The sequence below is a fragment of the Falco punctatus genome (genome assembly GCF_963210335.1).
Source record: "Falco punctatus genome assembly, chromosome: 17".
Classification (NCBI taxonomy): domain Eukaryota; kingdom Metazoa; phylum Chordata; class Aves; order Falconiformes; family Falconidae; genus Falco; species Falco punctatus.
In genome coordinates this window covers 6904634-6932517 of record NC_137597.1, presented here as the reverse complement: position 1 = coordinate 6932517, position 27884 = coordinate 6904634, and the positions used below count along the sequence as shown (strand labels likewise).

At 49.5% G+C, this 27884-nt stretch overlaps 2 protein-coding genes across 5 annotated transcripts in view; one reads left to right on the top strand and one right to left on the bottom strand.

Annotated features, from left to right (window-relative positions):
* LAMB3 (laminin subunit beta 3) overlaps nucleotides 1–10465 on the top strand; it is a 45822-nt gene extending 35357 nt beyond the window's left edge. For all 3 annotated transcript variants that reach the window (XM_080367688.1, XM_080367689.1, XM_080367690.1), the window contains 11 exons: nucleotides 257–368; nucleotides 1141–1513; nucleotides 2024–2184; nucleotides 3233–3441; nucleotides 4567–4770; nucleotides 5466–5610; nucleotides 6959–7166; nucleotides 8147–8288; nucleotides 8632–8808; nucleotides 9273–9426; nucleotides 9904–10465. In XM_080367688.1, coding sequence (XP_080223814.1) covers nucleotides 257–368; nucleotides 1141–1513; nucleotides 2024–2184; nucleotides 3233–3441; nucleotides 4567–4770; nucleotides 5466–5610; nucleotides 6959–7166; nucleotides 8147–8288; nucleotides 8632–8808; nucleotides 9273–9426; nucleotides 9904–10040 — 2022 coding nt within the window. In that variant the 3' untranslated portion in view covers nucleotides 10041–10465. The remainder of the gene's footprint in view (nucleotides 1–256; nucleotides 369–1140; nucleotides 1514–2023; nucleotides 2185–3232; nucleotides 3442–4566; nucleotides 4771–5465; nucleotides 5611–6958; nucleotides 7167–8146; nucleotides 8289–8631; nucleotides 8809–9272; nucleotides 9427–9903) is intronic.
* A 273-nt stretch (nucleotides 10466–10738) lies between these two features.
* CAMK1G (calcium/calmodulin dependent protein kinase IG) lies at nucleotides 10739–26682 on the bottom strand. Of its 2 annotated transcripts, none has more exons than XM_080367699.1 (13): nucleotides 26566–26682; nucleotides 21940–22057; nucleotides 18892–19020; nucleotides 18287–18361; nucleotides 17404–17542; nucleotides 17159–17282; nucleotides 16519–16594; nucleotides 15852–15964; nucleotides 14757–14835; nucleotides 14244–14331; nucleotides 13042–13469; nucleotides 12387–12520; nucleotides 10739–11373 (listed from the first exon to the last, which is right to left on the bottom strand). In XM_080367699.1, the coding sequence occupies exons 2-12, from the start codon at nucleotides 22029–22031 to the stop codon at nucleotides 12424–12426; spliced, it is 1440 nt and encodes a 479-aa protein (XP_080223825.1). In that variant the 5' UTR covers nucleotides 22032–22057; nucleotides 26566–26682; the 3' UTR covers nucleotides 10739–11373; nucleotides 12387–12423. The 2 variants fall into 2 exon arrangements, with proteins under 2 accessions (XP_080223825.1, XP_080223826.1); XM_080367700.1 differs by having other exon boundaries at nucleotides 12387–12517.
* Nucleotides 26683–27884: the final 1202 nt, after the last annotated feature.

Sequence of the window (27884 nt, the reverse complement as noted above, 5' to 3'; positions counted from 1 at the left end):
GCAAAGTGGCTGCCTATGGGCTATTCCTTTGTCTTTGAAGCAAAGCTTAAAACTCCGCTTTGCGGTGCTTGGGCTGTGCAGAGACTGTTGGCATCGCTGTGGCCGAGCCTGCAGCCTGGCAGGAGCAGCACGGGCATGTCCTGGGGCGCAGGCTGAATAGAGGTTGTCTGGCTTTAGTGTTGGGAGCAGTCGAGGGAGGGCTTTCCCTGGAAAGTGCCCAGAGCTGGGTCTCCCTGATGTGTTTCTCTTTCCCCAGTTCACAGGACAGTGTCCGTGCAGAGAAGGCTTCACGGGACGGACGTGCTCTGCCATGCAGATGCAGGTTTGCCCAGACAGGCACTACGGAGTCATCCAAAGAGGGTGCACAGGTAGGGAGCATCCATCTCGCTTTGACGTGGTGTTTCTTAGCGCTGTGAAATTAGAGGTTATCTGGGAAAGAGCACCTGGCCCATGTCCTGACATCAACATTTCCCACGTTATTTTGCAAGAGAGCTTCCCTGTCTGGAACAGTCTCCCAGTTCATCCCCATCTCCCAGTTCATCCCCATCTCCAAGTATCCACCAGTACCCTCCCAGCAGCCCTGGGCAAGCCCCTTGGCCATGCTGGTCTGGTTCTGCAGGGTCAAGGGCTTGGCAAGTTGCTGGGCTTGGGGGCTCTTCCCGTTCCTCTGCCATGCCACCTTCTTCCCAGGTGCTGCAGGGTCTGACTGGTGGAGCTGGGCTTTAGATTGTGTTCGCATCCAATTAACAGGGTCTGGTTTTATACATACGGGGGCTGACAAGAAAGCTGGGGAGGGGCTTCTTACAAGAGCATGTAGCGACAGGACAAGGGGAATGGCTTTAAACTGAAAGAGGGGAGATTTAGATTAGATATAGGGAAGAAATTCTTCACTGTGAGGGTGACGAGATGCTGGCACAGGGTGCCCAGAGCAGCTGTGGGTGCCCCATCCCTGGAAGGGTTCAAGGCCAGGTTGGAGCAACCTGGGCTGGTGGCCGGTGTCCCTGCCATGTCAGAGGTTGGGAAAGAGATGGTCTAGATCTAGATGAACCCAAACCATTTTATCATTCTATATATAAATTCATTTTTTCTTGCCTTTTGGTGGGCTTCACCTCTATATCTCTCCACCTTTCCATCACCCAGAGTGTGACTGCGACTTCCAGGGCACTGAGGATGTGGGGTGCGACAAGACCACGGGCCAATGTCTTTGCCGCCCAGGTGTCACTGGCCCCCGCTGCGACCAGTGCCAGCGGGGCCACTGCAACACCTACCCTGGCTGCGAGCTGTGCCACCCTTGCTTTCGTGCCTATGACGGGGACATCCAGCGCCTGCGCCTGCGCCAGGCTGGCCTCAGCAACTCCACCTCACGGATGCCCCTGGGGAGTGGGGGCTCCCGCCTCGGCCCCCGCCTCTCACAGGCAGAGGCCAACGTGCAGCAGGCGCAGAGCATCCTCGGCCACTCCTCTGTGACAGAGCAGAGCTTTGCCCAGGTGGGCAGTGCGCTCGCTGCCATCAGGTGAGGGAAAGATGCTGCTAATGGGGTGCATCCCTTAGCCGGGAGGAGCTGCTGGCTTTTTTCAGTCTGTGCGCTCGTCTTACTGAGCTCCTTGCATGTGTTCTGATTTCTTTCTGTACCTGAAAGTCTTGCTCTGCTCATGAGGTCACCAGGGCTGCAAGAGGACAGTGCTTCCGTATATGCCTGTCCTGTGCAAAATGTTGCAAAGGCAGGAGGCTGGCGGACAGGCTCCGGATAGTCAGCATCCTCAGGGCTTACTCAGTGTGCCTGGTCCCTGGCTGGGCACAGCCCTGCGAGCTGGCCTGGTGTGGGGGAGCTGCAGCCCGGCCACACTCTCTGCCACCTCTGCAAACCTGCAAGGCCACAGCGTGTCCTTGGCTGCCAGCTCTCTGGGCTCAGAATTGCCTTTTCACCGGGTGCTGGCAGTGTCCCAGCCCAGATGAGCCCTGCTCTGTCTACAGGTGCTTTGCTCTCTACTTGAACTCACATTTTCTGCTTTTTCTCTCCCAGAGAGCAGGTCCAAGGCATAAATCCTGATCTTCATTTTCTGGATGAGACTGCCTCTCTATCAAGGGAGCTCGAAGCCCTCAACAGCAGCTTGCTCATCACTAACACCCAGTATCAGAGCAAGAAGACCCAGTTTGAAACCAGCCACAGCACGGATCTGTCAGGTACAGTGCTGCAGCTGTAAAATCTCTTAATTTGCAGCCATTAATTTAGCTCAACGTGACTGTGCCTGGTGGTTTCCCAGTGGCTGGGTGGATGAGATGGAGTTTTTAACCTGCTGTCAGCTTAGGAACAGCAAATAGATCTTCCCTCCCCAGTGAGAGGGGTGCTTCCTACCCAGCCCCTGGCCCATGACCCAGGGTTTCACTCTGGTGGGTTTTTTGCTCTGGTTTTGGGGCTGGGCAGCCCGCTCCTCAGGCACTGTGTTCCTCTCCCCCAGCCAGCACAAACTCCGCTGCCGGGGTGCAGCAGAAGCGGTGGGAAGGGGGGAGCCCCGCTGGGACCGTGTCACCGAACCTGGGAGGAAGCTGAGATAATGACGGCTGTGTGCAGATGGAAGGGATGGAGGGGTGGGGAAGAGAGCCAGGTGGCTGTCAGGCGCTTAGGAGAAGAGCTAATTAAGCCCTGTGATGATGCTGGTGGTAGGCTGCCATTATATCCCTGCTACAGCTAATTCTCTCCCAGTGTCTTGTTGCTGCCCCCCCCTCCCCGCTGCAGCGGCTCAGCTGGCCGGGGACATATGAGCCATGGCGAGGGGCTGCTGCCCGGGCAGGTTCGCTCTGCACCTCGCCGGCCGAGCAGGGCTCACGGGCCGTGTCCTGACCGCTCTTCTTGCAGGCTGTACCGGAGGGGAACGGTGGGCCCTGCTCGGAGCCAGGGAGGGGGTCCTGCCCCACCAAAGCCCTTCTGAGCTGCACGGAGCGAAGCCTGGGATCAGCACGTGCACGTTGTCGTGCTTTAGTTTTGTTTCAATTTTAACCCCAACCCAGAGTTCAGTCCTTCAAGGAGAGCTCTGCAGCTCACCGGAGGAATGGCTGAAAGGCATTTGGCAATAACGAGAGCTTTCTCATTATGCGTTAGTGACTAATCATGCTGGCTGTGTCCCGCTCTCTCTGTGCACGCAGTGTGTAGTCAGAGCCTTCATTTAGGTGGCTGTGCTGCATTTATGAGTCACGGAGGCATTTGTGTCATTTATCGGTTTTATTCCTGCAGGAGCCTTCAAGACAATCAGATCTGCTTATCAGACATCCACCAATGCCAGCAGCCTTGTCGCTGGTGCCTCTGGGCTGCTGGCCGAGTCCCGGGGGAGCCGCAGGAGTGCCGCGGGGCTGGAGGGGGGGCTGGCAGAGGCCACCTCCAGGCTGCTGGCCCTGAAGGGCGAGATAGCCTCATCCCCCAACCTGACCCCTGCCATAAATAAGGTGAAGATACAAAGCAGTTTTCTGACTTCCTTGCTGCAAGTGTCTAGTTTTCGAGAGGGCCCCGTAGTGCTCAGGAGGCAGACGTCTCATCCTACAGTCATGCATCTTTCCTCAAACAATCTGGCATGGCAGGACAAAGTCTCTGTCCAGAGAGGCTCATAAATGGCATCCAAACAGCCTGATGCTTTGGGGCATCAGTGGAGAACTGTTTGAGCATCCCTTCCCCTGCCTGGAGATGACAGATACCAAAGCATTGCCCCCCGCCCCCTCCCCAGCACACACTTTTTCCTCCAAGGACTCTCTCATGTGTCAGTTCTTGTATCTCAAAGACCTACTTAATTTCTGGATGAGGTTTCTTTTATTTCTCCTTCGCTGCTTTGTTATTGCCATGGAGATCCATTTCGGTGTCTCCTAATGTACGGTTGCTGTGGAGACCACCAACCTCCCCTCTCTGCTTTTCAGGGCACCAACATGTTCCCAAGCGACCAGCCAGTGCTGGTGCTTGCACTGGCTCTGGGTTTGCATGTGCCCCTGCTGCAGTGTGCTCTCTGGTGGGTGGTAGCTCCAGAAGATGCTTATGATGAAAACCATTGATGCCCAGGCAGATGGGCAGGGTCTTCTCATCCCATTCCCCCTCCCAAAGCAAACTACACAGGTTGGAGAGGGTTCCCCTGCCACGAGGGATGAGGTTCTGCCCTGAGAGTAAATGAGGAGTTTGTTCCATGCAGACATGCTCTGTTATGCTTCATGAGCCACTGGGGTTTAGCTCCTGCTTTGCTCCTGTTTATGCTCTGGCTTGGGGTGGTGAGGAGATGCCGACCTTGTCTCAGGGGAGGGCATTCAGCACTGCCGTAGCTCTGCCTGCCCTTCTCTGACACAGTTATGGTCTCCAGTCATTGGGGCTGTGCTGCAGGCATTGCTGCCAGCCCTGCTGGGATGGATGGCTCCATCCCTCATCCCATGCCGAGCTCCTGCGGCACGAGCACAGCAAGTTCCCCAGCTCCCTTGGCGAGGGTCTGTCAAAACTCTGACCGCTGTGATGTGCTGGTTTGCCTCCCCAGGGGCACCGAGGTCTCACCAGTGAGGCCAGCGCCCTCGCTGCCCCACCACTCTCTCCCTCTCCAGATCTGCGGTGGCTTCCGAGCGGAGACGTGCACACCTGCCCGGTGCCAGGGGCTGCTCTGCCCGCGGGACAACAGCACTACCTGCGGGGCCACCCGCCCCTGCCGCGGCATCTTCCCGCTCGCCAGTGCGGCCCTCGCCACGGCTGGGGAAGCTGCCAGGGAGTTTCGCAGCCTGAGCGCCCGGCTGCAGGAGATGGCGCAGCTGGTGAGTGTGGCAGCCCTGCCTGTCCCACGGCCGAGCCCCGCACTCGGCCCTGTGGTGTCAAGCAGCAGAGCCTGGGGACGCAGCTGTGGAGGGAGTGAGCTGTCATAAATACCCAGTCGCAAAGTCTGTTGGAGACTTGATCAGTTGGGCGGCTTTGGAAATTCAGGCATTTTTGCGTAGGAGACTTGCTGCTGCGTGTGTGGGTCCTGCCTCCCCTCAGCACAGGAGCCGCAGAGCTGAAGGCACGTGAGCGGCTCTGGAAATGTCACGAGGAAGCCTGTCCTCCTCCTGGTTTGGGATTAGCATGGCAGAAGGGCTGGGGCTGCAGCAGCCTCCCTGATTCCGCAGGTCTATCTGCTCTTACCATTTGATGCAACCTAGTAGAGCACGTGTGTTGGTGCTGTTGCAGCTTCTTTCTAAGGTGCTTGCAAAGATAAAGTGAGTTTGCAAAATAATTCAAAATCCATTTCAAAGGTGTTTTAAAAAGCTAAACAGTACCGTCCCTCTTGGACAGCTTCCTTTGCAAAGCCAACCCTCAATCTTTGACATTTACAAACCTTTAAAGTGGTGGCGTATTAAGAATGAGCAATAGCGTAATTTCAAAGTGCCTTGCCCAGTTCACTCAGAGTTGAGGTAGGGCTGTTGGGCTTCCAGATCAAGAAGAAATAGCTCCATCAGGATGTTGCTGTTTGCAGGTTAAAACGACAGAGACGTCTGCAAACCAGATTCAGAGCAGTACTCGGCGGCTTGTGGAGCAGATGACCGTAACGAGGACTCAGATAGAAGGAGATGTGCGGCGCATCCAGCAGTTCATCCAGCAAGTTCGGAACTTCTTGTCAGGTAGCACTCTAGAAGCTGTAAAGCATGTGTATGCAGGTTGATTTGTGTGTGGAAAAAACCTATTTTTTACAGTAATGTTATGTATGAGAGTACAGTACAAGGGAGGCAGCTGAATGGCTCACCCCCACTTAAGCTCTCATGTATCCAGTTTATCTGCAGGTGGGTATTTATGTCGCAAAGGTCGTGCACATCCTCTGAGGCAGCAAGGCAGGCTTGGACAGTGTTTTCTGAAAAACAGAGAAGAAATTTCAGCAGTACACAAGTCTGACTGTCAGCAATTGCAGTTTGGCCAGCTGATTTGTTCAGGCTGAACTGTGTGTTCAGATTGACGCAAATTAATCCCGACTGTTTTATCTGTGTCGACTTCCCCGCAGTGCCACCAGGGCAAGTCCTGTCTGCTTCCTTACAGAGGTGTTTGGGAGCCGTCTATGAGGTCCACGGAGCAGGAGGTACCACATGGCCTTGACCTTCTGTACCTGGGACTTTGTGGAGGGGTCTCCAACATCCCCCCAGGAGCAGCTCTCAAATATTCCCTCTAAAACAATGAGCTGAATTAAGGCAAGTGGGAAGCCGTGGAGGAGGTGGGCTTTTGTCTGTAGCACGGACCACAGCTCGCTTCGAGTCCCGCTCTCTGCCGCGGTGCCTTGTGCCATCTCCGGGGCTCGGGGGCAAACCCATCCCCATGGCGGGCGCTCCCCCAGGATTTGCAGTCGGCATTGATCCGACGCAGAGAAGCTCACCGGCAGCGCTCCCTGACCGGAGATAAACAGACTAACCTTCTCTGGAGCAGGCTATTAATCAGACGAGAATTCCTTGTTGTCCTATAAACCAACGGGATGACTTATTGTTCGCAGACAGATTGTAATAACATAATGAGCCTCACGAGCATTAGCTGAATAAGAGAATCAGGTCACTCAGTGCTGCCTGGTGTTAATGATGAGTGAAGATATTTGAGCTAATCGCTGGGCTAATGTCCCTTGGGCTCTCCTGCTTCTGATTCCTCAGATTTATTAACTTCTATTTGTGAAATAAAAAAAGGCTTGTCTTGACACACAACCTCATCTACTCAGTGAGGTGTACCTGACTGTGCCCTGGGCTTAGCCATGGTGTTCTCATTGCCAAATTAAAGGTGTCATTGCAGTCCCTTCCTGAAAGTTTTGCCGATGTAAATGAGAAGCACATTGAATTCAAGGGGATTAGATTCAGGTGGATCCTGGCAGCTGTCTGAAATGAAGAGACTGTGTGGAGAGCATGCATGGCTGGCTGGCTGCCCTCATCCTCCTTTGCATTTGTACTCCCACCTTTCCCCTCTCCCTTCTCTGACGCTGTCTGCCTGTTTGCTCTGTAGACAAGGACACGGACCCTGCCACTATCCAGGAAATCAGCGAGTCTGTTCTCTCCTTACGTCTCCCCACGGATGCTGCTGCTGTCCTGAGAAAAATGACTGAGATCCAAAAATTGGCGACTAAGCTGCAGTGCCCAGAGAGCATACTTGCCCAGACAGCCGAGGACATTGCAAAGGCCAAGCAGCTTCAGCAGGAGGCTGAACAAGCCAGGTCGGTTGGGGTTCAAGGGTTTTTGGCAGCTGAGGGTTACTCAGCTGGAGTGAACGTGGTGGTTCTCAGTTGGGTTGAAATCTTGCATAATCTGAAGTTTTAGGCCAGGATCATCTTATGTCCGTATAGTGCCTAAAAGAATGAGTCTGCAGTCTCCACAGACACCTCCCTGGTGCCCCAGTACCAACAAGAAAACCTGGCTGCCAAGAATAAGTAGTTGCTGTTATAGATACGAGAGCAAAACAAGGTCTTTACCAAAAGTAATGGAGGCTTTTCTCTATCTCTTGAGTCCCTGTGATGAGAGATGACAGGATTGCCCTAGTATTACTTGATATCGGTGACCTACATCCTAAATTGCACAAGAGAGCATGAGGAGATTAAATGGGCTATTTGTTTTCTGGGTGAAAGTTGGGAGGATTATCCCATGGTCCCTTAAAAAGTAATTACAGAGTGTCCTTGCAAATTTGGAGCATCTACTTTGTCACATGTTGACTTGCAGCAATATCCCAGAGAGAAGGTTAGTGGGATAAGTATGTAAACTCCTTGGTAGTGTCTGACACCTGCTTAACCTGCTGGAAATGATGAGCCAAGGGAGCCTGGCTTTCCTGAACAGCCCCACTGCAAGCAGAAAAGTATTCACTGAAACCGGTTCAGTGGTTATTGCTTTCCCTTCAATACTTTTTCTTGCACTGCTTCAAAATAAATGCGTCTAACTAGTTTGAAGGAGGGTGTTTCTCTCCCCTTCTCAGTTTGTCTCCTCTGCATGGGGGTATGAGGTGGAACTGACACTTCTCTTGAAACCTGCTGGAGTGCAGTGTGTCCAGATGTGGGGGTTTGTGGCTTTTGTGTGAGAGAGGTTGCAACCTTCTCAATAACCATCCTGATGCTTCTCAAGCTTCCTTCTTTTGTCTCTGCAACCTTGACTTCCAGTCCATGCAATTACCCGCGCTCACTCCTGGCTGTTTCCCATGTTTCCCCAGGAACCGGGCGAATGCTGTGGAGGGCAACGTGGAGGAGGTGGTCAGGAACCTGCGGCGAGCAAACACAGTGCTCCTGGAGGCCCAGGGCGCTATCAGGGGCTCTGGCTCTTCCCTTCGGTTCATCCAGGAGCGCGTTGATGAAGTGAGTAATGCTCAGTGACTTCCAGATAACGATACTGTGCCCTGCTCACTGCTCCTTTGAAACTTCCCTGCTTGGTAGAGTCCTGCACCATGCAGCTGGGAAAGGGGATCTGGTGATGCTCTTGCTGTAAAAATCTCTTCTTTCTGCTGTGCCTCACTTGTGTGCTTCTCCAAGCTCCAGTCATGGTCCCTGCTGGGGCCTGCAGGAGCTGGGGCTGCTGCGCTGCCTGCTGAAACCCCACTTCTGCGACATACCTGTTGGGCGGCGCAGAGGAAAAAAACCATCAGCAGCGGGGTTTGGGGTTTGGATTTGATTTCCTTAACATGGAGCACTCTGCTTGTAGATTGAGGCTGTTCTTGGTCCAGCTGAGAAGAATGTGAAGTCCATGGCAAGCCAGCTGGACGTGCTGATGGAGAGGCTCTCACAGATGCAGCGCGGCGCGGACCAGAACCGCCTGCGGGCCACCGACGCGCAGCAGACGGCTGGGGCGGCGGGCGAGCAGGCCAGGGGCGCGCAGCAGGTACGGGGCTCCGGCTGGCCACCGGCTGGGGTGGGCACAGCTGCCCGCCGCCTCCCCGCTGCCGTTAGACAGCAGAGCCGGCTGCGTCCTGGCGTGGGTTTTAGATAAGACAAAGAGGTTTTCCTGTTCAAGCTGTGGCTCGCCCGCTGTTGTGTCACTTATTAATGTCACGCACGGTATCCCACTACTGAATTTTTCCAGGACGTTTCTCAATCCTGATGCCTTTTGCTGGAAACTTATTTTTGCTGTATCTCCTGCCTGAGGCAGAGCAGCCCATACAGCTGTCGGTCAGCATCTTTGAGAGAACATCACAAACTGTGAAGCGTTTGTGCGATAGCACAGTGACAGGGCTCTAGCACAGTGTCTGTTTAATATTTAAAATGGTTTCAACACTGGAAAATCCCCTTCCCCCCCGCAGTCTATTCGCTTGATACTACCTGTACTCCTTATTTGCTTTTCCACAGGCTTTCGAACAAGTGAAACAAATGTACGCTGAGCTGAAGAGAAGGATGGAGCAGAGCCCAGCGCTGGGAGAGCAGGGCAGCAGGGTGCAAAGCATAAACCTGGAGGCACAGGCTCTTTTTGAGGAGACTTCGGCCATAATGCTCAGGATGGAAAGTAAGACTCTTTGTGAACCCACTGTAATGATCTCATGCACCGGGGAAAGGCTTTGGACTCCCAGAGGGGTGAGGGGAAAAGAATTACGAGGAAGACGACACGCTTTTGGCAGTGAGATGATGCAGATTTGGGCTGTATCTGCTGGTGCTGTGCCAGTAAATTTAGAGTTTGCAAGGGGGGACGTGCCGCCGTGGAAGGGACCCCCTGCATGCGGTGCCATTGTGCCCCCCTTTTCCTCCACAGGCTCGCTTCCGTTTTTAAGCATTCAAAACTAATGGCTTTGTTCGGAGCAGTCGTTTGGGGTTTTTTTTTTTGGCAGGGGAGAAGGGGGAACGCAAGATGGTCGGCGTTTTTCTTGCCCCACCAGAGCTGTGCAGGAGGGAGGTGGAGGCTCAGCCCAACCTGCTGGGGAGGGCAATGGCCTTGGTGTCTCCCTCCCATCCAGCCGCACAACCCTTTCCTGCCCTCTCTCCTCAGCTTTACAGACAGAAATTCAGGAAAGCAACAAGGCTTTGGTGTCCAAGTCGGCCAGGCTGTCGGGCCTGGAGGAGCGGGTGGGCAGGATCCGGGACGCCATCAACACGCAAGTGGCCTACTACGAGAGCTGCTCCTGAGCGGGCGCCCCAGCGGCGTTGCCTTCCTTCTCTGCAGACACTGACTTGTGTATTTATTCCCATTTTCTGGCTGGAGTTCTCATGTGCCTATTTTTAGCAAATGGAGTCTCTGTACCTCTGGAAAACAGCTGCACTGAGCCAAAGGAGCAACCCCACGGAGAGGGCTAACCTTGGCTGGCCTGGCCGAAGCTGCCCGGTGGTTGGGGGAAACGGGGGGGGAGACATCGGTCTCCGATGGCAAATAAAAATATCCCCAAAGCTGTTATTTCCACAGGGCTTTATAAACCAAGAAAGTATTTCTTTTTCTTTTGTTCTTTGTTTAAGCCAATTCAAGCTCTTCAAGCTGAGTTTCATGGTTCAAATTAAAACCCTCATGTGGGGTCTTTTAATACCTTTATCTATATTACAGTTAATCCTTAAAACTTGCTGTGGCTTCAGTACTTCTCTCCTAGATCTTTCTTCAAATAACCAGACCACAGAAATGGAGGATTTTATCTCTGTTGTATCTATACAAATAAGAGGAACACAATCTCGTACTCAAAGGTGAAGTCAAACGTCTTGTTTGACTTCCCACCACAATTTGCTTATTTGCCAGAAAAACACCAGAGTGAGCAGGACTGCAGATGCACGGGGAATGCTTTACAAGGGACTTAACAGACCATTTCCACATCAAATTTCTGTGAATAACCAAGAGGCACTTTACAAAACAAAAGTCAGCTTTATTAAGCAAGTATTTATTGTGCAATTACAGACTTGGAAGCAGGAAACTTAGACCTTGCTGTGATTATTATCAGACATATGGAGGTTGCTAGCAGGTTGTCTCTCCTCTGGTAGCTGAAGTGAGAACTGCGCAGCCCGGGCAGCTGGTGGATGCTGAACTCCAGAGTGCCGAAGCCCGAGAGTAACCAAAACCCAGGGAGTGAATAGGGTGAAGACTGTAAAAATAATTGACCTGCCACTGAGTAAAACTCTACATGGCTTTGGTTTATAGGATTTACATTGTGCAGTGCACTTCTTATGCATCGGACAACTAAACAGTGTACAGAAACAAAAGCTTATAGCACTGAGCAATGTATGGATAATATACACTGAATATGCTAGCAGTAGCCTCAAACTTTGCGTTGCCTTCTCCCAGCTTTAACGATCCAGAAACACTCCAAGGTCACTGCATGGATGGATTCCTGGGACTAACGTGCTGCTTGTAACCAGTCGGTTGCTGCTTTCTGAGACGCTGCTGCCTGCCTGCTCCTGGCAGGACACAGCCTCCTTTCTTGCTTGCACTGCTGATGTCTGGCTTTGAAGTGCAGAAAAGAGTAAAACAGCCCTTCTGTTTCTGCAAGAGAGAGAAATTCTGTTGAGGATTGAACTTGTTTCACTAGACTGCTGCCTTCAGAACGTGCTCTGTTAATAAGCAGTAGCATGGGGGTTAGGGACAGCTTAGATCTCTTTGTGTGCCCTAGTTATAAGGGTTGTTACATGTCTGATCATTGGAATGGATCTTTTTGGAGCCTATAGTAGATTTTACTTGCATTTGTCTCTTCTAGTAATCCTTTGTATATTACAGTCCCGTTCCTACAATCTTATCAGTAGGCAGTGCCATAAAATATGACAGGTAGCTCACTTTATGGAGCTTTTGTGGAGAGCTGTGCTAGCATACGCTCACCTTTGAGGAACATTCTTTATTGCAGGATCTAATAGCAATGCTTCTCACCGCTCATATATCATGTGGTACAAATGATAACAATTTAGCTAGTCCGGAATTCATCCAAGCTGAAGTCAAACAGGATTTTGAGTGTGCTCTGCTCAGCTACAAAACGAACCCCTCCATGCTCTACTCTGGTGACAAAGCACCTTCAGCTGACCTGCCTGGACCCAACCTGGGAAAGGGCACAGCCCCTCGGGCTGCAGCGATGTCCCGCCTGCGCTCAGCCGTGGGCCAGCAACCTGTTGTCAGCCCTTTGCTCATGCCCATAGCTGAGACCCAGCTGAAAAGCCCCAATACCAGCTGATGGAGCTGTTTCATTCCAGTGTGATTCCCAGTGAGTAGCTTTGAGTAATAGTAGGGTTCGATATGACAGGTCCATGCTTGGCTTCCCCGCACACATTCCTGGGGCAACCCTGTTGTAAATGTAGAAGTCAAATTCAGAATCACTGGGCTGGCCTTAATGGAGGCTGAAAGATGATTTCTTCCTTGAAAGATGCTTTAGTTAAGGCTTTTTCTGTTGCAAAAAGCCTGTAAGTCAATTTATTTCATGTACAATCACTTTGCTGTTTCTGCCTTTCCCTTTTTTATGCCATAATGGTATTAATTAAAAGCAGCTGGTGATTGGGTTGCAGATCACTTACCGCTGGCGATGTGGGGAGCCCAGTGGCTGCCTCCTTATCACATGATCAAACAGACTCCAGTTTGCCCAGTGCCACAGTGAGAAGAGTGTTTACTGGTTTTCATTGGAACAATAACTTCTGATTTGAAATGACTGCTTTGAAATGGAAGAATCGGAAAAGAAAAGAAAAAAGAGAAATAGCAATATTTACAATCATTCTGCAGGTGAACTGAAATTGTGTTTTTAATATAAAGAACATCAGCTGCTGAAAGCAAAGCTTAGCTGGGTGCGAGTCAACACTGCAGCAAAGGCAGGGTCCAGTCGCTCGGCACCAGCAGAAAAATTGGCATCAGCAGCTTTAACCACAGGCAGTTTCAGTTTCTGGAAAGCAAATGGGCTGGAGCCACCGGAGCGTGGCAGCGGAGCCTGCTGCCCCAGCTCCCTGAAGCTTTGTCACGCTGCCTGGGCGATGTGCCTCACCTGATGCTGGTACGAGCATGGAAGACGCTTGGCTGGGCACTGCTACCTGGCCAGCCAAAGCATCTGCTTCTGTCCTTATTCCTCCCTCCTTTCTACTTCCACCTGGGCTGGCAACTTATGTGCCAAGGAACTCCTTCCCGAGATGGTTATTCCCGTACACCTCATTGGAAGTTATGGCTAATGACTGGGATACCTACTGGGATTTTGCAGATTTTTTAAGCAGCACAGTCTCGGAGCAGAAGGAGGTCTTTGTTTTCTCATGCCCCATGCAGGCTGGACTGCAGCCACAAGAAGTTCTGGTGGGTGGGCTATAGTTATCCGGCAGGACCAGGTGGCTGCCCGCGGGCAGTGCTCCGTTCTCCGAGTGGCTTTGCAGCTTCGCCTCTGTCATTCCTGTGTCTTGCTCCAGCTGCGTGGGAGGGTTCGGGCAGCCCTGCGTGGGGACCAGGGGGAGCGATGCATCCTTGTCTTCATTTGGTGCTTCTGGCTGGGTGGCCACCATGGCTGTGTCGGGTCTGGATGCCTCTGAGACTTGTATAACCGGGGGGCCGTTTTCAGCTGCCGCATGACCGTTCATGTGGAGCTTTCTCATGTGATGCACGACGGCCGCGGCGTTGAAGGCTTGCTGGGGAAGAAGAAAAAAAGCCCACAGTGAGCACTGGGGGATGCCAGGCTGGGTGGGTGCTGCGGGCCAGCAGACTGGCCCCCTGAGGCAATGGCTGTGTGTGGGGAGGGGGGACAGTACTGTCCCAGTTAGCACGCGCTGTCTATTTGCACAATATGTGAGAAGTGGGATGTGCTTGTTCCTGGTGTAAACATCGTAGTTTCCACTGAGTGCAACCTGCTGATGCTTTTGAAGATTACAACCACTTCTACATGAGGAAATCGGGGGAACAGCTGTAAATTACCCCACAGTGTGAAATGGAGACTAGAGCTGAATTTTGAACATATTTAAAATGCTATTGTACACATGCTTCTTAATGGCATTTTTCTCTCCACCTAAATTCTGACTAAAATTCTTGATATAAATGAAGTACCAACTTATCTTTGAGGCTGAAAGGAGGAAAAGCTGGGTTAAGCTCTCTGAAAGACCTGCTGATGGAGCATCAATTTCACTCCCTCAGTATAAAGGCAATATTTCTTTCCCCCTCCCCATTACTTTCTTGGTGAGGCCACTCCAGTGCAATCTTTGTGGCGAACCTACCAGTATGTGTTGCAGCAAGGAATATTGGTCCAAACATAGTATAAAGAGGAACCACACACAATTTTCAGGCAGCCTTTGGAGGATCTCAGCTTTTGGGTGCTTACCCACAGGGCTGAAGCCTTGCTTATTGCTAGGTGGCAGCAACTGGCGTTTGTTAGTGAAGTGGCTCTAGGCTCCCACCAGCAAACGACTTACCCTCCATTTGCTCTTTGCAAAGTTTTTCTGAATCTGAGCGCTGACAGATGGGTATATGTCACGGTGAAGGGCTGTATTTCCATTAATCCTGCAGATGGGGAGAGAAGAAAATGGGCTCGTAGGCAGATGGCATTTGTAAGGCATTCCGCATTCTGGAGGCAACTAACTGCTTTGTACGTTCAATCAGCAATAATTAAACCCAAAGGAAAAACAGCAACAAAATGTAACACAAACACACACTTCAAAGCTTGGAAAATCTTGGGATGGGATTTCTTCTTTGCCTCTGTTTATGGAGGCAAATATGCACAAATTGCATCTTTAATTATTCATCATTTTCTTTCTTTGCACACAGAAAAGGAACACCCAGGGCCACGCGGGGGCAGGTGGTGACGTTAATAAGGGGGGCTGGGGAGACACCCCTGTTCGCAGCTACCACCGAGGACACGGAGCCCGATGCGGAGGCTGGTAAATCCCCGAGGCCACCAGCTACTGCCGGGGCCCCGGTCCCCTCACCATGGGTGCCGCAGGGCTTCTTCACAGGTAAACCTCTTGTTTGGGTTTTTCTCCAGTAAGTGTCTGATGAAATCCTTGGCTGTGTGGGAGGGGAGGAGAAGCAGAGAGAAAAGGTTATTTCGTCCGTGTTCCGAGGTACGATCCTAACAGACGGGGCAAACGCTAGTGCATAAACATCGCAAGGGTCAGCCCCGGGAAGGAGGTGTTGGTACTGCTTCATCACTCCATTAAAGGGAGATTTTTGTAGTGAAGGGCTCCAGATGAAAAAATGTTAGCCAGGGATGTACCAAACTTCACGCTTAGATTATATGAATTTGAGATTAATTATTCAGCTAAAGAATAACTCTAAAACCCATAAGACACTGCAAACTGAGCAGATGTAGAAGTTGCTTTAAAGAGCACCTACATCCCTCCTTTTTAAAAAAATCTTGTTTTCTTTTTTTGAAGGGAGGGTTGTGGTGTTTGTTAATAAGTCCTAAAAAACCTCCTGCTAGTTTTGTTTGTATGTACAAAAGATTGATGTTCAAAATACGCTGCTAAGATGCTGGCTTCAGTAAACTCGGTGCAGGCGAGCTCCACAAGCAGATTAGTCTGGTGGAAGTGTGCAGTGGTGGCTGACACGGCTCGCTGCGTTGCTGTAAGAAAGTGTGATCTGATGGGAAGACAAGCAAAGGGGAAGAGAAAAAAACCCAGAAAAATAAGGTTTACCCCCCCGGAGTTCCTCTAATTCTAAGGGAAACCTAAGCCCACTCTGAGGTCACTTATCATTTCTGAAATACAGGGTTATGTTAAAGAGAGGCTTCAGCCGAGGATGCTGCGTTACAGGCAGGTTGCGCAGCCTGGCTTTGGTGTCATCCCCCCACCACCGCAGTGCCAGGAGCCTCTGCAACCGATTCCCATGGCTGGGGGGGTTGCTGCTGTGTGGGTGACTCAGTTCAGTGATTCATCCTTTCCCATCCCTGCCGAAGCAAGTGAAGGGCATTCGGGGGGTGTCTGGGGTGCGTGGGGGCTGGTGCAGGTTCATGCCCACAGGTCACTGGGCTCTGGGTGGCAGCTTGTGGGGGGAGCGCAGGGCTTTACCTGATGGAGCTTTACCTGACTCGGAGATATCATCCCAAAACGGAGACTCGAACTCATAGTAGCCTTCCTTAATCTTTTCAAACAGTTTGGATTCAGTCTCTTCGTAGAAAGGAGGATACCCGCACAGCCTGGAAGAGCAGAAAGCAGCGGTGCTTCAGCACTGCCACCCGCATCTGCACGGCCACGCTGGGCACGCGCGGGCAGCACGAGTGAGTGAGCAACAGAGGTGGCTGCTCTATCCATCCATCTGTCCTCACAGCTAAGCATATCGGTAAAGCTGCAGAAAAGAGTTAAAAACTTAACTACAGCAGCAAAAGGACAAAGCCACAGCTGGTACATAGCTGCGTGGTGTGGGAGGAAATGAAACAAAAAGTATCGAGGGAGATTGAATGATATTTGTAGGCAACTGAAAAAAAATCCAAAGCATAGGATGAGGCACATAATGGAGGAGATGTGATTCCTTTCATCTCTGCTCCAGTACCTGATTCCCCACATCCCTTTCATTTCTATAGTCTAGTGAATCTGTGCAAAGGCAGAATAGAGTGCTGCTGTATTTCCGCAGCAAAATGGGAGGTCTGGTATCACCTCCACTTGCACCGCTGCTCTGCAGAGGTGTATGAAGCGATGAAGGAGTTGGGAAGCTCATGGAAAAATAATTGGGATGCTGCTTGCTCTTACTCACAGGATGTAGGTGATGACCCCGATGGACCAGCAGTCTACGGCTTTGCTGTATGGTTTCTGGGCAAGGACTTCAGGAGCTGCAGAACAGCAAAACCAAATGAAAATTCTGAGCAATAATAAATTATCCCATACTGGGAAAAGCAGTAGCTTCTTGTACACTCGGCCTCTGAGGTGCCAGTGCAAAGAAACAGCCAGTAAGAGCCCTATTTACCAGTTGGATTGGTCTGTGCTTTTTGTATCTATTTTGTGCCATTGAATAGAAAGAACAACAGACAATTTCTGCCTGCATCCTGAGGTTTTAACCAGTAAGCTGTGGGTGAAGGCAATGCAGTCTGGTGGACGTGAAGCAAAATCCTATTGTGTTAAAATTATTTCCGTAATTGTTTGATAAATGCATGACTAACACTGAAATATATTGCTTTGAAAGTTATCTTTTTCTTTGTACTTTTAAACATTCTGAGATTTTTCAGTCTCTACCCTCATTTGTAATGCAGTCTTTACGTGGGCCATGCAGTGCATCTGTGAGTAACATGTTGTTAATGTAATTATATATTCTTTTCCTTTCTTCTAGGCAGTGCACTGTATGTGCACAACCTTTTTTCCAGACAGTCCACTGGCACAAGCCCACTCCTGGTCCTTACCAACGTATCCCGGAGTCCCACAGGCAGTGGACATGATGCCGTTCTGTTCCATTTTAGACAAGCCAAAATCCGTGATCATGATTTTGGAGTTCTCTTCAGGAGTAAGGTAAAGAAGGTTTTCAGGCTGTGAATGCAGAGCGGTCAGAGGTTGAAATTTATGGTAGGAAAATGGAAAGGAACAACAGAAAGTCGTGGGGCAGAGCAGGCAAAGCCTGCAGTCACGCCAGCTCCCCGAGAGGTCCCACCTTCAGGTCACGGTGAACTATTCCGTTTTCATGGAGGTACTTCACTGCTGTCAGGACCTGGTGGATCACCACACTTGCATCTTTCTCAGTGTAAACTCCTCGTTCCAAAATTCGGTCGAACAGCTCTCCCCCGGATACCCTATGGAAATGGTAGTTCAGAAAGAAAAAAAATTTAAACAAAGCTAATCATACTTTTGTGTTAGGCAAGCTAACCTTCTGGTCATTTTACAACTCCACCTCTAGCAAAACTGTTTCTTGGGCAGCAGTTTTTGTGAGGCTGAGGCTGATGGAAGCTCTTGAGTGCAATTTCAGGGTGCCAGTAAGCGGACTGGTGAGCCCGGGGGATTTGGTTAAGGGCACGAGGCACCTCCTGGCAGGTCTGACCGCAGGCATCCTGCACTGCCTCCAGGCTCTGGTCCACGGATATACGTTTTTATGTGATTGTTTCCTTTAGCTAAATTTGCAAGCTAGCAGTAGCAGCCGGGTGCTCAGAGCTGATGCCCGCAGCAAGCTGCTTTCTCTGCAGCTGACATGTTGCCCACTTTCATTTCTAGAAACCCTGCATGGCACAGCTTTAATTAGAAATACTTCTGTCTCTGCCCTGCTAAACTGTGATGAATTAATTTGCATAAATAGATCCTCATCTTGGTTTAGAAACTTGCTGCTAAAATGAGCATGGGCCAAGGCAGTATGAGAAGTGTCCAGGTTAGTTCAAACCACGCGGCTCTCGCCTGGTGAGTGATGGGTGCTTGAATCGCTCCTGTGCGTGCAACTTTTACATGTGAGGGACTCCTGCGTGTGGGGGCAGAAATGCAGTGCATCGCCCTCGTCCTGCCACTCCTTCCTCTGTGGCCTGCAAAGAAATGGCTCTGCTGATACTTACAGCTGCATGACCAGGTAGAAGTGGGTTGTGCTCTCATAAATATCTTCTAAAGTCACGATGTTTTCATGCTTTATTCTGCAAAGATAAATGTGGGTCAGAAACAAACCTGGCAAGGACGAAGGTGGCTTTTCAAGTGGAGAATCCAACAGTCCTCTTGCTTTAATTACCAGTGAAAGTTCACTGGGTTGTTCTGTGGCTGATCTCCCTCACCCTGCGTGGCAGAGGATCGTTGATGTGACTGCAAACTCCCTTTGGAGCACCAGGCACCAAAGTGGAGGACCAGACCCTTTGTTTCTAACAGCTGCCTGCTCTGCGTCAGGCGCGTTTCTTGGACTGCAACAGCGTTTGCTCTGTCCCTCCTTCCCCTGCGTCTGCTCTGCTTCATCTATTGCCTTCCACAGATCTGGGGCAGCACGGCTGTGTTGGGGTTACAAACCCAGCTGAGGAACGATGGAAGAAACTTTACTAATCTACTAATTCACAGTAATCTTTATATATTCTTTTAAAAAGAAGGACTTATTTCTTTATCTTATTCTTACTGTAGAGCCACACATTTTAGGAAGGGACATTGGTTCTACTTTATGTTACAATGTCTACGTACTCACTTTTTCAACACTGCTATTTCGTTCTCCAAGCTGCTATCCCTTGTGAGAGGAGACTTCTTGATGCATTTCAAAGCAAAGAGCTTGCCAGTGCTTCTTTGCTTCACTAGGAAAACTTCTGAAAAGGCACCTCTGCAGAGAGCAGAAGAAGTTGTACTTCAGTATATGCTGCTGCTGTGAACAGGAAGGATACTCACAGAGAGAAAGAGGAAATAGCAAGAAAAAACAATATGGTACTCATTTAACTCTAAGTGGATGCTGGTTGTAAAGCTAGAACTGCATCTCCAGCAGCCCCGAACTTAGGATATTCAATGCAAGATTATGCAATATGTAGAAAAAAAAAAGCCAGCCACAATTTTCTCTGTTTTTAGAGAAAAGATTATTATTGCTTAGTTCATCATGAAGCTATGTTGAGGCGGTGGACAAAAAAGACCCCTGCAATGAAATGACATCGCATCCTTCAGCACTGCCTCAGTCAAGAGTTTTACCCCCGCCTGTGCCAGGCTGTGGGTGAGCTTTGGTGCTGCCCAGTCCAGGGCACACCCGGGGGGGGCAGATGGCAAACGTGGTTTCAGCGTTCAGGGATGCTATTGCAGCAAACCCAATAAACAAGGGCAGTGCCTCGGGGGTGCAGGAGGAGGCTCCATCATAGAATCATTTAGGTTGCAAAAGACATTTAAGACCGGCAAGTCAAACCGTCCTCCCTGCAGGTCCGGTACCACGGCTCACAGTTCGCTGCTGCTCCAGGAATTGTGCGCTTGAACCCATTGGGACGGGGGCGGATTTTCCTGGGGGAAGCGTGAGCCCAGCCGAGGGGCTGTATCCATAGCCACCTCGCGCTGGGGTGGTCTGCAGCTCGGCTGCCTGCTGGGGTTAGCAACCCCGCCATGGAAAGGTCTCAACAGCCTCCACTCTAAGAGGGACAAATTCCTGCTTAATACAAATTGTGTTTCCTCGGAGTCCCCATCGGCTTAGAGCCGTCCTTCACTTTCCCTGGTCAGCGTCACCCTGAGGACTGAGATAGCCAAACTGCAGAGAGGAGAGCCCAGTTAAGCTGCAGTTTGGGTATATCAGCCAATGTTCTGTATATCCAAAGTGCAAAACAACTGGATAACCTCAGTTAATATTCTAATTCGGCATCTGCTGTGTTTTCCTTTCTGCAGACACTGCTCGTGCCGTTAGCGACAAAGTGACAATGAGTGTCATGTACGTTCCTGATAAGGGTTCAGCCCAGTGCAGCGATGAGCAGGTATTTATAACATGTCTAAAGCTCACAATCCTGTTAAAGGTTTGTCTTGGGCAGCTGAACACGTGTCCTGGGGTAGTGACAGTGCATACTTTGCCAGGTCAGTCCTCAATAATCCTTATCAAATGAGCAACAGATTAATTGATGGCAGTTAAATGGAACTTGCCACTGAGTCTGCAAAGCCCTGCAGGGAGCCGGAGGGCAGAGCGAGGAAGGTGAGCGCGGAGAAAGCACCTTCTTGGTTGGGAAGCTATTGCAGCAAACCCAATACGCAAGGGCAGAAACCCTCTGTCTCCTGTAACCCCCTACACAAAGAATGCAGCACGCTGTGCCGAGGGATGGGCTGAGCACGGAGCTGTACCCATCTGGCATGCGGCGCTTTGCTCGGGTGCCTTCGTTAGCAAGTGGCAGCCGGCGGTGACGCAGGGGGCTCCTCCTCCTCCTGTGGGCCCTTGGGTGCTGCCAAAACAATGTGCAAGACCACTGGGGTTGCAGGGAACTCGGCTGTGCCAGGACTGGTTCCTAGCAAGGAACCCCCCTGCTGAAACCAACAAAAAGCCCCACAGATTTTTGGGAAAGCATTCCAACAAATTAATTAGAATCTTCACATCACTCTGTAAATGATATGTAATAGTCTTCTCTCTTCTGGCCCAAAAAGCAGGTGGTGTTGGGAGCTTTTCCTTGTGTCACACATTTTTTTTCTTTCATCGATATAAAGTCTGAAGGCTGTTTCATGGAAATGCCTTTTAAGTTCCCGAGAGCATTCAGGGAATAGACAGGGACGTCCTTGCTAAGGTCCCTAATCCAACAGCTGTGGGTGCTGGGGGAAGGCGATGGTAAATTACCAGGTAGTTTTAGGTCCTGGATCTTCATTTATGTTCTTCAGCTAGCTGAAGTGGTGCATGTGGAAAAAATCCCAATTTCTAATGCTAAATTTTCCTATTAATGTAATAGTAGGAAATTAACAACCTACAAATCAGATGCTGGGGCATCTGTTCTATGTATCTGTCCCAAACAGTTTATAATAATTATACCCCTTATTAAAAAATGATAAATCAACAAGTTGACTAGGAGAGAACAAAGCTTTTTCTAATCTCATTTCTTTAGAGAAGGCTGCTGGATAATTCAACTGATTTCTGAGGCTGACCAGGAACATGATAATTTAAAATGCTGCTGAGCTCTGGGGTAGCTGTTTTTTGGGAGCTTTGTTGTGGTTTCTGAAGTCACAGAAAATTTGGCTGTGACAGAACTTGCTGGTGGAGGTAATTCAATTCCTCCTTCACCACCTTGGAAATGTTTCCTTATCTCATCCGCATGAATAGGCAAATTAAGCCGTTAGCCTACAGAGAAGTATTGTATAACTTGAACATCCTTTTTCTTGTTTCATCCCTCAACTGAGTCAGAGTTGAGAGGCTAAATATATGACTTATTGTTACAATACCTCTCTCTGAGCCATCCCTTGGCCTTGCTTGACCTTGCGGCAGCAGCAGACCAGTGTGCTCAGTGGGAAAAGAGCAAAAACTTAATGAAGCTGCTGTTCAGGCTTAGTGGGAAAGGAGGAGAGGGCAGAGCTGACCGGGAGCCTGGGGCTGGTGGGGAAGTTGCTGCTTCGGTGCTGCTTGGCAGGCGTAAGCCATGAATCAGAGCATCAGCAGCAACCGTGCAGCAGTGACGGGGCACCCCCACAGACACCTGGAGACTGGGGTTTGTCTCAGAGGGAGCTGCGTTCTTGGGACATTGGCCAGTGCCAGATGGGAGCCGCTGTCTAGAGGTGGCTCTGCCTGGGAAGCAGCTGCGGTACTTACGATCCCAGGGCCTCCATGAAAATGAATGTTTTTCGGATGTTGCTCGTCTGTTTCTTCCAGGAGCTGCTGTCGTCCTCTTCCTTGCGACCCATCTCCTCCAGAGTGGAAGCAGGGAACGCTGTGAGGAAGAGGAAGAGGAGTGGTGACTGATGTGGCAGGTGCTCGTATGAAGAAGACGGCTACCCAGGAGCTAGCTGGATTCAGGATCCCGTGAATGGCTTTTGCTTGGTCAGAGGAGTCGGACTTTTCAAGCATGTGAAATTTTGTGCTGCTTTTTCTACTCACAACTGTTTGTGCTGCACGTGCCCTTGACGGTGTGTCCCGCTTCAGCCATCAGTGCAGCATAATACCAGATCAGCTGGGTAGGAGCTGGTGGCCATATGGTAATACTTTCTTGTCAGTATACTCATTTAGCGTGTTGGCAATTACAAATGTTTATATTGTGCTTCATATTTAGTGGTTAAAAAACCCCTTCTTGAAAAGTTGCTAATTTTATCTACAGCATCTATGACTTAATGGATTAAAAGTTAGGTGCAAATAGCAATGGAGATGGATTATAGTTGAGCTGCTTTGTTGCTCAAATAATAAATAGTTTAAAGAGCTCATGACTGCAGGGAGGGGAATTGATAGAAAACGTTTTGTTGATCTGTCTTGTGCAGTTTGTGCTGCTGTCATCTTTAATTTTTGTTAATTGACAGATTGCTTTTGCTCTGAGTCATAACCTTCCCATTGCCTTTTTCTGGCAGGGCTGCAATGCCAGGGTGCTGGCTGGTGGGAGAGCGCCGGCGAGGCGAGGGGGTGCCCAGCCTTTAGTGTCCTGCCCTGCTGGTGCATCTCTGTGCTGCAGACGGGGAGCAAGCAGTGCCAGTGTGCAGGGGGTGGCGAGAGCAGCTTCCAGAAAATGCAGCTTTCTGGAGTCACCCAGCTCTGCGGGGCGGCAGCTGAGCTCATCTCGGTGTTGGAGGACAGAGCTGCAGGACATCTGGTTTGTCGGTAAATGCAGCCGTGGGACTCCCGGCTGATCCACATGTCCGAAACATGCACCGCCGCTCACAGGCAGCTTGACCTTGGTCAGGTCCGGGTCCCCCACCTCCCCCCCACCCCCACTAAGCTCTTTAGATGCGGGCTGGGCAGCCCCGCTGTAATGCAGAAAGTGACACTGTCAGCCCAGGGGGAGCTCATCGGGACGGTGGGAGAATTAGAGCTTGCACAAGGTCTGGGAGGTGTGAAATGTTATACAAACATCTAAGCCCCATTAATAAGATCAGATCTAACATTACAGAACTGGAAGTACACTGGAAGGTGAGAAAGAAGCCCTCAGGCTAGAAAATAATAATAATAAAAAGAAGTGGCTTGTCTACACTATCGGGATACAAAAGAAATGGGCTGAAAATATCCCCAGGCAGCAGGGGCCTGGGTGCTGATGGCAGCGCGCTCAGCACATGGAGCATCCCCTTGGTATGTGGAGCATCGCACTCCCTGAGAGCAGGAACGCCTGCCCCAAAGCCTATGAGATACAGCTGAGCCTTTGAAAGATAAAGCCCGGGTTTTTTTTGTGTAAAAATAAGTGTTTGGAAGAGGCAGAAGTATTAAAGCAGAGAAAAAGCTGAAAGATCCTGTGTCATGACAGACATGTTAGATACTGAATTCCTCCTGAACCTAGTTTATTTCCTTAATTAGCACAGTTTCAGGGTTTTAAGCTCCTTGACACAATTTTTTAAAGGTTAATTTAACATTATTGAAAACAAAATTGGCTCACTTGTAAACAGTTGAAGGCTTCAGTCCATAAAATCACCAAAGGCCAGGGTACACCTGATCTTTATTTACCTTCTGGTTTCTGATGCATGTGTAACTCCTAGAAATACAGCTCCTTATCAAAACCAGCCATACGCTGCTGTTTAGGATCTGTGAAGATCAAAAGTTCTTCACAAAAATGCCCATGAGTTAGTAGAAACAATTCTGCTGGTATTTTGAGCCCCCAAATGAAGCTTTCTTTCGCAGTCATCCACCCATCCCAAATCTCTACAGATCTGGAATGTCACAAAAAGAGAACTTTCAGCAGAGACATGCAGCTGCCGGTGGAAGGTGAGTTTCACCCACTTTAAATAAACACCAAATGTATGATGCCAGTGCGGTGTTGAATGATGGGTAAAATTCAGATGACCTCTCTGAGGTCTTTCCAAGCCTACTGTCAAACAAAGAATACAAACTAAAAAAAAAGAAAAAAAAACAAACCCAAAACCCAAGTAGGTCGGCCTGGCCCCAGGGACAAACGGTATTTTAGTCTCCGTTCCCATGCAGCTCGGCTGGCACAAGGTCTTTGGGGCAGCCCGAGAGTGGCGCGGAGCAGAGATCCCTCCTGGGGAGGCTGGACCATGCTGGCAGCCCCAGGCAGAGGGGGCTGTGTGCCCCCCAGCAGAAGGGGACAGTGGAGCCACGGACACCCACTTCTGTGAATTTGGCCCATTGGAGCACGTGTCAAATTTGCCCAACATTTGCTCATTGAAGCTTGATTCCCTGAGTATTTTCATGTTTAATTCTTTGTGAATTCAAGTTTCTTTTTTAAAAAGGATTTTGCTTCCATAGGAAGGTAGTACCGTGTTTTCTTTAGCCTCCTGTGAATCATCTGTTCATCTTATAGTTCCTCCTTCTGCCACTCTCTGCGTACGGCAGTTGGTTTTGCTGCTGGCTGCAGGGAAGGCTGGATGAATAGCTCTGACTCCCTACACGTGTATTTGATTTCCTGCTTTCTCAGTTTCCCTGTGCCATCATGAGCAACTCATCTCCTGCCTCCCCTTGCCTTCCTGTGAGGAAGGGGGATAAATGCTGCTATTTTGAGAGCAAAATAACGAAATGTTTGAATTGCCCAAAATGAAAAGCTGCATATGTGCTGGGGTGATGAATGCTTGCCCACCTTCCTCCTTCCTCCTACTGGGTCACGTTCTTCTCAATACTTTTTCCTCTTTTGATACACGAGAGAGTGTTTGTAGAGGGGCTTGATGCAGGATGCAGGGGCCTCGGTCCAGCCACGATTACGGGCTGATGAGACCCGTGACTTTCCTGATGCAGGCTCCGGGAACTCCTCTGACTTTCTCTCTCAATCTAGTTAAGCCACTTGTTGCACCTCACAGCAGTTTGTGAGAAGGTAACGTTTGATTTATTTGTTGTCTGGTTTTGGTTATCTATTCAGGCTCTGGCTCAACGATGCCCTGACCTTTCTCAGTGCTAGTACACAGCATATGGGTACGTGGGGTTCAACAAATCTGCTCGCTTAGCTGAAGAAACTTTACTTTCCACAGGAATAGAAAACATCATAACAAAAGTTGGGCAAACAGACTCTGTGCTTGGGTGAGCAGGTTCTCCTGCCATATGATATGTCTGTCTGTGCGCTTCCATCATGCTCCTGACATACGTTTTTGTCAGATCCATCCTGACACCCCCTTCACATCTGCATCACCCCTGGATTGGTGGGCATGCCTGCCAGCCACAGCAGTGGGATGCACGGCCAGAGTGCACCCAGTATGCACTTGAAAAATGCATCATTTTAAACACCTAATCTAGAGAAGGGTCCGTGTTTGCCCTTTTGCCCATTTACCTTTTGATAGTGCAGGAACAGCGGTGTGTTAAGATTACATAATAAAATGGAATTAATGTAGGTAAAGACCTTTGGAGATTAAAATGAAGTACATAACATTGCTTTAATTTGTTTAGCTTCCCTCTTTCCCATCATAACAAATTAAGCAATATACAGGACTCCAGTCTGATTGAGTATGTGCTGAAGGTAGTAAATAGTTTCAATATTAATGTCTAACCTTTGGGCCCTTCTACAGACTGAGTCAATAAATGTGACTGCTGCTATACTCTGTTTGATCCAGCAAATGACACATCATTGCTTAGAATGTAATGAATGTTATTATGACCTTGCTTAAATATTTTCTGAAGAAATTTGTTCCGCTTTCACATGTCACAGTAACAAATCCATCTGCAGACAGACACTCAGCTTCTGAATGGATATACTGCATTAGCAAAATTGTTGTAAGACATGATTAATAGTCTTGTGACAAAGTTACATGTGGAGGGGGAAGATACATGCTGCTTTCATGGTTTTGCCTTTAGAATTAGAAAGAAGTTTACAGAAAAAAAGTCAAAGGGCTTTGGTTTAAAAAAGAACACCAAAACAAGCGATCTGCATGTGAATGAATGAACTGCCAGGCCAGCCTCTGTGTTCAGGGACAAAAGAACAAGAAATTGGAAACATGAGCTTGCTCTTAGAAACAAACCCAGGTTAAACACTCTGTCGATTCAAAAGCAGTGTGTTAACTTAGCAGTCCTTGACGAACACTTACAAAATCACAATTTTCATTATAAACGTTTCAGATTCCTTACAATACCTTTGAAGTAAAACATCAGAAGGCAGCTTTCTATGAAATTGCTAAATATAGCACGAGAGCTGGAGGATACTAGACTAACAGCCTGTGCAGGGAAGTCCTCCAGCATTTTCCTGTTACAAGATAAAAATCGATTTAAAAACCCAAACCAAACAGGTTAGCCAGCATCCCACCTGCTTCACTGCACAGAACAGACAGGAAAAGCGAACGGCTATGAAGGAAATAACGTTTTGCTTACCCAAGTCAGCACAAAGCGAGCAACTCCCGTCCGCTGCCGCTCCGGCTCAGCTCCCGCGGTCTGCGGGGATTAAAGCCCCCAGCTCAGCGCAGCGGGAGGAGGGATGGCTGCGCCGTGGTGCTGGTGCTGGTAACCAGGCAGCACCCCACACCCCACGGGGAGCAAATCCACCAGCACGAGCTGCCTGTGGGTGTGCGTGTGCGTGCACGTCGCCACTGCCGGCAGCAATGGGGCACGGTGGGCAGCGGCAGCCGCGCCCCGCACGCGCCGAGTTGGGTATTGAAATGCTCCTGGGTGGAATGCAAATATAATTTGCTTTAATCAAACGAATGGCTTCTTGGTATTTAAAAAAAAAAAACAAAACACCCACCCTGTTTTCTTTTGTGTGGTGTTGGGAGATCGCTGGGGCTGCACAGTGTGGAGCGGGACAGTTTCCCACTGGGATGCTCTGGCACCCCAGCCCTCCCATCCCCAACACGGGGATGGCGATGCTCTCCACCATTTTTAGATAGTACAAAACCATGGGGAAAAATCATTGCAGCAGAGATTAATCTCCATCACCAGAGTTTTGGACTATTTTCAACCATACAATGGGTTTATTTTGACTTTCCAAACCTCTGTGTGTGTGCCTTCCCAAGAAGCACGGCACATATGAATATAGGAAATATTCATAATTCTTTGAATCTTTTATATAGTGTAGGATTTTTAGAGATGGCAATAACAGCTTTACTGACTGCACTCTCAGTTGATTTACACTGCCATCTAGAATAATGCATGAAAAAAGTGCATATCACTGCGAAGTTTAGTTTTATATGAGGAATAAATCAACTCTGAAGCAATGCTAGAAAATCACATTATTTTTCTTAAGATTTTTTTCTTCAGCAACTTAGTTCCAAGGCAAAGGCTGCTTGGTATTCTTCATTTCTTTGTTGGCCAGGCTCTGTCACTGTGAACTTCATAGTGTTAAGGATTTTGGTCAGAATTTCTGGATGGGGATTTGAATGCTAAGGTTTTCTTTAGTGCTAGGTTTCAGTGGAATTTGCATTGATCTGATCTTGAAATCCATGTAAAGCTTCACCTATTCCTCCCTTCAATGTCTTCCACGAGGCAGCACCACAAGCTGTTGCGTGTCCTCGGCCGTAGCTCCTCCTGCGTCCCACTGCTGGCATCCTGGGGGAGACACCAAAATCAGAGTAACTTGAGGTCATTTATTAGGCTATATATACACTGTACATATAGATATAGGCCCTATATATATGTGGGTGTAAACATGGATGTACAGGTCAACGCCTCTGGTCCTGCTGCCACAGTGTTTCCAT

Bases quoted from the DNA above. Each gene is read 5' to 3' on its own strand.
- CAMK1G (XM_080367699.1), bottom strand. From the start codon at position 22,031: ATGGGTCGCAAGGAAGAGGACGACAGCAGCTCCTGGAAGAAACAGACG. The intron at 16,595-17,158 runs GTAAGGACCAGG...GCTGTTCTGCAG, and splicing joins TGGGACTCCGGGATACGTTG to CTCCTGAAGTCCTTGCCCAG. The intron at 15,965-16,518 runs GTGAGTAAGAGC...CTGCTCTTCCAG, and splicing joins GGGGTCATCACCTACATCCT to GCTGTGCGGGTATCCTCCTT.